Below are 11,088 nucleotides of genomic sequence, written 5' to 3' on the forward strand. Positions count from 1 at the left end.
AAAAAGTGGCCTCTTATTGGGCTTCCTTCCATTCATATCCCACTTTTGTATCCAAGGAGTTCAAGGGGCATACATGGCTCTCCGCCTCCCTCCTCATTTAATCCTCACAACTACCCTTTGAGGTAGCTTAGGGTGAGAGGAAGTGACTGGCCCGAGGTCACCCAGTGAGCTTTGTGGCCGAGTGAGAATTTGAACCCTCTTCTCCTAGGTCCTTTTTGGACCAACTAAGCACTACACCACCACTGACTTACACACAGCCTTCTTTTTTTGCAGGTAGAAATGCCCCTATTCTTTACTTACTTATTAAAAAGGCTGCAAACTGACATTCCCTGTTTTATCTAGGGGGCGGGGCAGGGATGTCTGTATAGGAGGCAGAACAGGTTCTGGCAAATTTCAGCACCAAGTCTAAATGCCTAGCTTTCATCCCTAGTAAAAACGGCCTTGATCTAATGTGAGAATATTCTGGAACACAAAGAGATTTTCCAAAGGCGATTGTATATAATAATGCTCACACATCCATCCATTCATCGTAATACAGCATCAGTAAACAGCTCCCACCTTTTTAAAACGTTGACCCGCTCCTGGAGTATGACTAACCCTAGCTTGAAACAGACATTAACGAGGGGAAAGAGCTGCTGCTCAGTGGCTGAGCAACTGCTTTGCATGCAAAAGGTCCTGGGGTTCAATCTCTAGGCTGGGTTGGGGAAAAAACCCTAGTCTGAAATCCTAGATGGCTTGCTGCCAAGGCAGTGTGGACAATACTGAGCTAGATGGACCAGTGAAAAGCAGCTTAGATGTTTGCCTGCCAGGAAAATGCTGCATTTACTACACGTCCAGAAGGCTTTTGTACCCTGGACAGCATAGAACTCAGAACAGCAGCTCATTGGCCAAAAAAAAAAAAAAAAGGCGATTAGGTTTGTCCGTCTCCAGCCACCGTTAAACGTCGTTTATCCGCGCTCCTCTGTGGGCGAAACCATTCGGCGGAGGGGTGAATATGAAATCATCCCTGGATGTGGTTCTGCCCGGGCGTGCTCATTTTGCCAGCAAGGCTTGCTCAGTTGATTCTGCTGCAGGTAGTTCCTCTTCTGTTCCGTATAGATTGCTTCTGGTTTTTGTATAATCGCGCTTCCTTTGACTGCTTGTGATTTAGACTTTTTTAAAAAATATATTTTTATTTTCGCATTTTCCCGTCTGTTTGCGCGCGCGCGCGCACTTCTAGGCAGCGCGGAGTTTTGCATTTCAATGTACGGTTCTTTCCAAAACTAAACCAAATTGAAGAGCTCCTTGCTACTCCCGTTGCCTGTGCTTCCTCAGCTTCATTCGCCTACTGTGCATTCTACGAAGCAGCTTAATAATAATAATAATAATAATAATTTATTATTTGCATGCCCAAAGCATAAAAATCTATGCATAAAAGAAAAGCGGGAGAATAATACAGTTCTTTAGAAGTTTTTTTTTAAAGCCAGTGCAAGAAACACTCTTAAAATTGCACCCACCCCCTTGATGCAATATGAGCTTCCAAAGTGGGTCTCTCTGAAACTTTGGCTTCTTGATACTTGAAATCCTGCCTGTTTTTAAGGGTCCTGGGACATCATGGCCTAAAGGCATCTTGTTCCAACAGTCTCGGCTCAAGTTACGCAGGTTCTGGTCTGGTCAGTGTCCAGATCATGAGGAATGTTTGGGAAACGCCTCCCCTGGACTTCCATGGAAGAAAGGCGGGGTAGAGGTGTAATAACATTTCCTTCCTTCCAACACCGCCTTGCCTTAAAGTCTGTATCCGTCTGCAGGGCTGCAGCCTTAATAGTAAGCAATAATAATGCAGAGAAAAGGTGGGCTCCTCTCTTCCCTGAAAATTAGCACCACCGTCCCTGTCTTTCTCGAGTTAAGGCGTAGGCATTAAAGGAGTAAAATTCTGCAGCCCCAGGGCAGACTTAAGGACCAGCTTCCTCTCTTTAGGAACAGAGGCTGTAAAATTAAACACCCACGCAGCCTTCTCATATCCAGGTTCGTTCTCAAGGCAAGTACCTTGCTGCATTCAATGAGCTTCCTACTTTCTTGGAAGGAAGGAAGCCACGTTGAAATCAATGGGCCCTTAAGCGCAACCTGGCCGGCAGTGCCACATCATGGAGGAACTGAAGCCACGCACATTTCCATCCTGAAGGAGGTGCGTGTGAGAGGTTAAGCCCAGAGTCTCCCTACTGCTAGGTAAGCCTGGTTAGGATATAAAAAAAATCCTTGCATGCATGCACACGAAAGCTCATACCAATAACAAACTTAGTTGGTCTCCAAGGTGCTACTGGAAGGATTTTTTTTTATTTATTTTTTACTATGGCAGACCAACAGGGCTACCTACCATAACTGTCAATGTTTCCCTTTTTAAAAGGGAAATTCCCTTATTCCGAATAGGATTCCTCACAAGAAAAGGAAAAAGTTGACAGCTATGCTACCTAGCTGTAACTGGTTAGGACATGGCCTTGAACGGAGAGGTGGTGGTGCATCATTCTATAGCGCTGGAGTCCTAAGGACATTTATTGGGCAGTAAGATCTAGTGGGTCTTCTTTCCGAAATAAGTCTGCATGGAAACACCTGGCCACATATATATAATTGCTTAAGCTATAAGTGGCCCTGAACTTAGCGGGGCTTACTTCCAAGTAGCCCTACTGCATAGGCTGGTAGCAGCATCCTCTGACGTCCAGAGGGGTTTTGTTTTGTATATTTATTTAGTAGGTCTTAACTAACCAGTAACCATGCATGCGTAAGATTTTGCAAGAGTTTGCTTTCAAGTAAACATTGCTAACGAGTATTTTTTTAAATAATAATAATAATACTTATCCAGCTTCCCACTCCCCTTCGCCCAGCTCAGAGCAGACCCATTGGAATGAATGATTTCTGTTCTAAACAGAATTTAGTTGCATGCACGATGGTGGGGGTCTAGGTCTGCAAATTGAAGAGCTCCCAGGGACGGCCGTTTCCGTCATCGCGACCTCATCACGTTTATTAAATCCCCCCCCCTTCCCCAACACACACATACCCCTACTTTGCAAAATAAATAAATAAATACCGGGGAAGGCGCGGATTGGCCGAGGAAGCTGCGAGTAAGGAAAGACCCCTCCTCGCCAGCCAGCCAGCCGGATTCGTGCTGCTGCTGCTGCTGCTGCGCCCGCCCGTCGCTGGGGACCGGCCTGGGAAGGGATGCGGTGGGGCGCACGACCTGGCCCCCCGCGGGGACAGCATGACCCGGCGCGATCGGCTCATGAAGGGGAGACCCCAGAGGCAGCCTGAGGCCGGGGGAGGCTCCCGGGCCGGTGAGTGGCGTCTGGGGGGAGCGAGGGGGCGGGCGGGCAGCAGGAGGAAGGCCCAGCTGCTCAGCTGCATACATAGATGCGGTGAAAAGGCGAGGGATGCCCAGCGGTGGGGTGCCAGAAAATGGGGAGTCCCCGCTGCATTCGTATTTGATGGCGGTTTTGCATTTGCTCCAGGCCTTGGTGCGTCAGGGTGAAGAAGGGGGCAGTTTTTATTTTCCTCTCCGCCCCTCCCCCCCCAAAAAGACTAAACCGGTTTGAAAGCACACACCCCAATATGGTGTGAAGCCGGGTGCATTGCACCAAATCCAGATTTCCCTCGGTGGTAATACGAATCACATTTCAAGCTCCTGGTCTCCTGTCCACTGTCTGTCTGGTTTTGGGGAAGGAGGGCCAGCTGTAAGGGAAGGGGGCTGCCCCATAGCAGCAAGAGCTGTTGTCTGTGTTACTGGGAAGTAAGTGCCACTCTGCTTCATGGGGCTTACTCCCAGGTAAGTGTGCAGAGGATGGCTGCCTTGGTTGCATTTTTTAAAAGAAAAATGCTTTGATGAAAACATTGTGGTTCGTGGCTGGTGCAAACTCTACATCCTGAACACCCTCTTCTTAAGGAACTAGGTCAGGGGCTCACGCTCAAATGATTTGGGCCCAGCACCAAACAACTCCGTTCCACCACAATCCTATGTGTGGTGTGCTTACTCAAAAGTAACACCCACGGTGTCCAGTGGTGCTTGCATGTGGATAAGTGTGTCTGGGATTTCAGACTGCAAAACTGAACTTCCCTGGAAAGCCAACAGCTTGCTCTTTAAACATACTGTATATATAAGCTATTTATATATAATAGTTTATATAAGCTGTTTTGCTTGTAATTGTTGCATATACAAACATTTGCCTTGCTAGGTCCTGAGGCATCGCTCCCCCCTCTAAAAATAAAAAGGACTGTGCTTGAAAGAGGTATCTGCCCAAGTCAGAGCCCTTCTGAAGCGACTGAGTAAACATGCAGTGATGTGGTTTCTGTGAATTACTGTTGTTATTATTAGTAGTAGTAGTAATTGAATTTCTATCCCGCCCTTCACCCGGGGATCGTGTGGCAGTTTAAAATATAAAAACACAAAAAATGCGCAACAGAACAAACAAAACATAAGTCCCTTTTCGCAAGGAGCTCTGGGAACTGTAGCGCTGTGAGGGGAATGCATTGCCAACAACTCTCAGCAGCCTGAACAAACTACAGTTCCCAGAATTCCTTGGGGGAAAGCCATGACTGTGTGAAGGGGCATCTCGGTGCTTTAAATGTGTGGACGTGGTCCCAATTCGTTGCTGGCCTCCCAACTGTCTCCAGCACCAGCCAGCACAGCCAATGGTCTGTTTCCGGCAGATATTGTTTCTGCAGCTTCCTGCCATCAGGAAGCTACTGGAAGGGAGGATATTGGGGTCTGGCCCTCTTTTGCATGGGGCACTATCTGATCTGAAAGCTTTCCCCTGTAATACTTGGTTTGCAAATGCTGTTAGTTTTCTTTCTCCTCTCTGCCTTATCCACCAACTCCTCCTCTCTGGCCTGTATTCCAAGCGAGTTTCCATAGCAACTCCACACTTAGGCCAAGAGCAGAATCGAGCAGTAATTGGATCCCAGGGCCTTTCGGGAGACATGAAACCATGAGGGAACCCTGTGATTGAAGTACCATTAGTTAACACAGTTCTGATCCATACGCTGCCCGCCTGACCCTGGCAAAACCGAGGCCAAGCCTGTAAATGAGGGTGCAGGAATAACCAGCCCGTTTGCCCACGCATCCTCATAAAGGTTGTGTGAGGCTTGGAAACGGGGGGAAAGGCCTATTTGCACAGATCTGGCCTCCCTAGTCACCTCGAGCTGCTTCTCGCTCACCATAGGCAACCAGGCATTTTATTTTATTTTTTAAATTAAACGTCATTGTGAGTGATGGGAGCGGGGTGGCGATACATTTCCCCGTTGCTATATATTTCCCTGTTCAATCTCTATCTACGATGCATTGCTTCATTAAGATGAATTAGCAACATAATGAATGGGATGCCAGTGTTATATCGAGTCCAGTTGGCAGCTTCCAAGGCATGCTGAAATGAGTGTATTAACAGATTTTCATTTGAAAAGAGAAGTGTGCGAGATTGAGCTATGTGTAAGTATTTCGATAAGAAATAATCTGGAAGAAACTCTAAATTGGTTTGATTGTAACATTCTCCCATGCTGAAGGTGCTTTGTTGTGTTCCCCCCACCCCCGACAATCAAATATGTCAGTTCAAATTTTATTTATCATTGTTATTTATTAAATTTGTATACCTCCCTATACCCGTAGATCTCAGGGCAGTTACCATTCTCTCTCTCTCTCCCCCCCCCCCTAAATACAAGCTATTAGGGGAAAAACACTTTTGAGCTACTTATACAACATGCAAAATGAACATAGGGTGCATATTTTTAGAAATGTTGACTAAATGTAAGTCAAGCATGCTCAATTGAATCCCAATCGCTTTGGGGCATCAGGACATAAAATGTCCCCGAAAGCCCACATCACTGTCAGGAGAGCGAGCGAGCAGTTTTTATTCGATTTGCAGTGCCAGGGGGTCGCTGGCAGTTGTTTAATTTTTTCTCCCTGCCCTCTTTTCCCTAGTCAAAATCCCCATCACCACTGCTACTGGTATTAAAAAATGCATTCCTTTATTCTACCCTCCATCCCTTTCAAACAGGGCTAATAACTTCTGGAGGGAAAATCTCCAGTGAGGGTGGGAGCCTTCAGCTCTGCTCCTCCAATCAAAATCGGAGCCACTTAAGTTGGTTTTTGATTTTTTTATTTATTTAGGGAATCTAACGACTCCTGTTTTGCACACAGATGCCTTGTGCCTAGGGCCAAGTGTCCAGCGGCAGCACCAGGAATCTCTTACTGGGTGCCAAATCAAGGTTCTTAGTGAGGAAATAAATATATACATTTTTTTGTGTTTTGTTTTGTTTCAAAAAGCCCCACCAAGTTCCTAGTCCTTAGGCCTAGATAAGTAGGCTTGAAAGTGCATGACCAATCTCCCAGGCCAGAGAGTGAGTGGCTCTGTAGGATTTCTAGCAGCCAAGGACAAGGTTTCAGTCTCCCTCTGCCCCCCACAATGAGCAGAAACGGAACAAACAATGTAAAAGGAACATCTGACTGGATGTAAGGCAGTTTCCTGTGTTCTGTCTTGCGCTTCTCAGAACATTGATTCCCAAGTTTCTCTTTATATATTCTATCTTCACGATGGATGAACGTGCCATGGTGATAAAACCATTTCCCTCTGTTTGTGCAGGTTACATTCTCGCCCGACCAAGCCTTGTCCTGATGCTGGAAAGGGGGGAACAGCCTTGCATGAGCAACAGCAAGATCAGCGTGGGCACCAACCCTCTGAGCAGCAGTGTTGCGGGTAAGGGAGTGTCTGGAAAGCCAGCCTGGAGCACCCTGACCTGATCTCCTAGGACTTAAGTCATGTGCGCACCATAAATCTAAAGCCCTGTGATAACGCTTTAAACAGCTATGGCTTTCCCTCCAAAAGGAAATGAATGAAGTTGAGACACTTGGATTTAAAAGAAATATTGTTTAGCAGAAAGTGGAGAAGATGGGTGTTAACCATGGAAGGATGCCTTAAATAAATTTTTTAATGTAACTGGAAGATGGAAAATGGGATTTTTTTTCTTTTTCTTTATTACTTCTTTTTTCTTTCGTTTTCTCTCTTTTCCCTGCTTCTTTCTTTTTCTTTTCTTCTTTGGTGTTCTCTGTTTGGAAATTTTATTAGGGTCCAGGGATTGTACACTCTTGAGGGTTGTAGATTGTTGATGGAGGGGCCCTGGGTGGGAGGCCGGGAAATATTGGTTGACAGGGAGGATAAAGATCCCAGGTGAGAGCTGGGAGGGCCTACGACCATCTGCAGTAAGGGTTAAGAACTACTTTTCAGAGAAGACTTTGTATGCTATTACAGTGATACCTTGGTCCTCGAGCTTAATACATTCTGGGAATCCGTTCGACTCCCAAAATGGTTCGAAAACCAAGGCGTGGCTTCTGACTGGCTGCAGAAGCTTCCTGCACTCAATTGGACACCGCGTAAGCTGTGTCGCATGTTCGGCTTCTGAAAAACGTTTGCAAACCGGAACACTTACTTCTGGGTTTGCGGCATTCGGGAGCCAAAACGTGCAAGTACCAAGGCGTTCGAGAACTAAGGTATGGCTGTATTACATTTTGTAGCTGTTTTTGTTTTTTATTTACCTTAGCGTTTTTCCTTTACCCTGGTAGCTTAGTGTTTCTCTTATTGTGTCATGAAAAAACTTTAATAAAAGTATTAACAACAACAACAACAACTAGAGCTCCCCCCCCGGCAAAGAATCCTGGGAATTATAGCTTGTTCAGGGTGCTGAGAGTTCTTAGGAGGTCTCGTTCCCTTCCAAGAGCTACAATTCCTAGAGGGAATTAGCGATCAGTTCTCTTCCACAGGGAACTACAGGGATTGTGCTGACTTTGGGAGGTGAGTGGCAGCAGGGTGCATCAGTCCCCATTTAGTGAGTGGACTGATGAGAAGCTTAGAGAAGTGGGGCAGAGAAATGGCTAGGAGATGTGGGAATGGCCCCCTGGTTGATGAGGATGCCCAACTTCTGACACTCTCCTTTCCCCTCCCCTTCCAGACTCGCAGGCCCTGAAAGAGAACGCCAAGTCACCTTCGCCCGCGGCTCTGTCTTTGCCGCCCGCCACGGAGTCACCCAAGCCTGCCCGGCCCCGCCGCCCCCGCCCCCCGACCGTGCTGCCCTCCGAGCGCCCCTACCAGTGCAAAGACTGCGGCAAGCGCTTCGTGTACCGCTCCAAGCTGGCCACGCACCAGTGGACCCATTGCGCCGAGCGCCCGTACAAATGCCCCGACTGCCCCAAGAGTTTCAGCTACCCGTCCAAGCTGGCGGCCCACCGCCGCACGCACACCGGCGAGCGGCCCTACCCCTGCACGCTCTGCCCCAAGCGCTTCGGACACCGCTCCAAGCTGGCCGCCCACCAGTGGATCCACACGCCCGAGCGCCCCTACAAATGCGCCGACTGCCCCAAGAGCTTCTGCTACCCTTCCAAGCTGGCCGCCCACCGCCGCACGCACACGGGGCAGCGGCCCTACCCCTGCAACCGCTGCGGGAAGAGCTTCTGCTACCCGTCCAAGCTAGCCGCCCACCAGCAGATCCACGCGGCCGCTGCGGCGGGGCGGCCCTACCCGTGCATGCGCTGCAGCAAGAGCTTCCGGCAGCTGCGCAACCTCACGCTCCACCAGCGGGTGCACGAGGACGGGGAAGTGGGGGATGACTTGTCCCAAAGCAAAGGCCACAGCAACGGAGAGAGGCCGTAGAGCGGAGATCTGAAGCGACTGGACAACGTGGGGGTGCGGGGAGGAAATTGGCTAACTTGGATGCTTGGTGGGTGCGGGGGGGGGGATCATTGTAAATAACGGCAAGGCAGAGGGGGTTTGGGGTTTACACAGATGCGCTTTGAGGACCCATAGCAGCTCAGCTCTTTTGTTGTGGGTCTTGCCGCTGTTTCCCCCCCTACAGTGCCAAGTCGATGTGTGTGTACTCTCCGCCTCCCCATAGCCCAAGCTGTGTATACCATGCTGAAAAAAAAGCCAAAGTGTGTGTGGTCAGAGAACCCAGGTTCAGCCCTCAGAAACGACATATTCTGCAACCTAACTTGTGCATTGCTGAGATGTGCGCCTAGGAGGGGCAGAGCGCCATGGCCTGCAACCTCAGCACCCCACTGATTCTGCAAAACAAGCCCAGCCACCTTTGAATCCCAATTTCACAAGAAGCTTGCATAAATTCATAGAAAATGGATGGATATGCACAAATCTTCCGGAGAGCAGAATTCTGCCATTGCTTTGTACGACCTCCAACCATTGCCCAGGCTGCCTCTTGTCTGTGTTCAGTTGGTGCATGCTTACATTGGAATGCAGAGATCAGCATCTTCACAGTCCTAGGCTCTGCTAAGTTAGGCCTGTCAAACTTGGCATTTTCTGGGTTGTACAACATCTGCCTCCTGTGGCTTATCAAACCCTGTTTGTGCCTCCGGCCTGTGGCTAAAGAAAAGGGGGACAGTTTTAACAACTTGGCATGCCACGCACACACTGGTGTCACACAGTGTGTGCAATAGAAGTTGCTAGTCTTTATGAAGGCACAGACAAGTCTGAAAATGTGGTTGTGGCATCTGCAAAATTGCCAGGGGTAGCTTAAGCCGAAATGCCAAGAATCCATGAATTTTTTGGGGTGTGCTCGCACACTACATTCTGTACAGTGGTGGGCCCTCCCAACAAGTAGCAGTAGAATAATTTTGCAAATGTTATGTGTTGTGTTCATCTGCCATTTTAAAATTTTTGCTTCAGTTGGCATGGAATCTTACCTCTGAGCCAGCTGCTGTAAAAACTGGTGGCTCTGGGCTTCTGCCCCTGATCCCATCAAAATATGTCCCTAGCCATTTACAACATGTACTGAAAACTGCTTAAGTACACAGATTTCTAGTGCTGGATTTCCCACCCCCACCCTCCATCACTTGGTTTACACAACTTTTACTGCCCGGTTCCTTTCGCTTCTTCCGTGTGACCATTTCACCACATGCCTAGAGAGGCAGTCCCACAAACCTGCCTTCCTTTGTTACGCCTCCCCCCTCCACAAATTCCCCACTTTTGGGGGTTACTGTCTTGCCTCTTGGTTCAAATGTTGGATTTCTAAGACACAGTGTGTTCCAATCTCCCACTTTTTAGACACATGTCCACCTTTCCACCCCCCTTTCTTGGATGGATGAATTCTACACACACACTCCTTGTCCTTGTACCCTTTGCCAAAGCATCTTTTGCCTTCTCACCCCACCCCCCACCCCAAAGGCATTTGTTCAGATTGTTGCAAGGGAGGCGGGGAGGGGGTGTTGATTGATCCATGGTATGTTTGTAGTTGATACTAAAAAAAAAATGGGACTCCCCTGGGAGCCTGGAGTTTTTTTGTCTTATTTTTCTTGGAAAAAAATAATAAAACCTATAAAAGTTTAGTTAACCGGGTTAAGTTGAGCTTGGAGCATATGACAAATGCAGAATTTTGGGGAGCAACGCAGTAGACATGTGTAGCATCATTGGCCAAAAGAGGGATGTGCCCACTTTCAAAGCATTTTGATACGAGAAACAGGTAGCTAGATTAAATTGGATGTCCATTAGAGCCAAAAAGGCAGTTACTTAACTGTTGTTGCTGGTACAGATCAAAGCACTTGTGCCTAAATATTCCAGATTTTGTAAGCGTTTTAAAAAAGCACAGACCCAAGTCAGATATCTCTTCCACACATTAAGTTAGACAGAGGAAGGTGGAGGGAGACAAATAGTGATGTCAATCCTAGGGGTAATTGCCTTCGCTTGAACTTTTAAATGGTTTATACAAATAGTTTGTGGGTTTCTAAGTAATGCAATTATGTCAGAAAGAAGAGAAGCATTTGGGGCTGTATGAGCAGGACAGAAGGAAGGCAGGGAATGGAGACCTCAGGGGGAAGGAGCCAGTCGTTTTACTGTGTGTTCAAGCAATTCCACACCACCTTCAATTGCCACATTATGAGCCGAAACTGCCGCTATGAGCATCAGGAGCCTTTTTAAAAGCTTAAATGCATGACTTCCTGTCCAGAACTGTTGCGACCCTGTTAGAAATCATCATGTGAATATTCTGACACCTGTTTCTTCTGAGTAAGATCTTAGGAGGTTGTTACAATCTCTCTGTTCTGTGGCGCAGAAGAGCAGCTCGAGACAGAGA

General features: G+C 47.8%; 1 protein-coding gene across 5 annotated transcripts; it reads left to right on the top strand.

Moving 5' to 3' along the window:
• The first annotated feature begins 953 nt into the window (after positions 1-953).
• ZNF575 (zinc finger protein 575) lies at positions 954-10,345 on the top strand. Of its 5 annotated transcripts, none has more exons than XM_083515583.1 (3): positions 954-1,073; positions 6,600-6,713; positions 7,963-10,345. In XM_083515583.1, the coding sequence occupies exons 1-3, from the start codon at positions 995-997 to the stop codon at positions 8,658-8,660; spliced, it is 891 nt and encodes a 296-aa protein (XP_083371709.1). In that variant the 5' UTR covers positions 954-994; the 3' UTR covers positions 8,661-10,345. The 5 variants fall into 5 exon arrangements, with proteins under 5 accessions (XP_083371709.1, XP_083371713.1, XP_083371710.1 ...); XM_083515587.1 differs by having other exon boundaries at positions 1,040-2,205; XM_083515584.1 differs by lacking the exon at positions 954-1,073 and adding an exon at positions 1,491-3,305.
• Positions 10,346-11,088: the final 743 nt, after the last annotated feature.

Source organism: Podarcis liolepis, assembly GCF_965112155.1.
Source record: "Podarcis liolepis genome assembly, chromosome: 7".
NCBI lineage: Eukaryota > Metazoa > Chordata > Lepidosauria > Squamata > Lacertidae > Podarcis > Podarcis liolepis.

Bases quoted from the DNA above. Each gene is read 5' to 3' on its own strand.
- ZNF575 (XM_083515583.1), top strand. From the start codon at position 995: ATGAAATCATCCCTGGATGTGGTTCTGCCCGGGCGTGCTCATTTTGCC. The intron at 1,074-6,599 runs GTAGTTCCTCTT...CTGTTTGTGCAG, and splicing joins CTCAGTTGATTCTGCTGCAG to GTTACATTCTCGCCCGACCA. The intron at 6,714-7,962 runs GTAAGGGAGTGT...CTCCCCTTCCAG, and splicing joins TCTGAGCAGCAGTGTTGCGG to ACTCGCAGGCCCTGAAAGAG.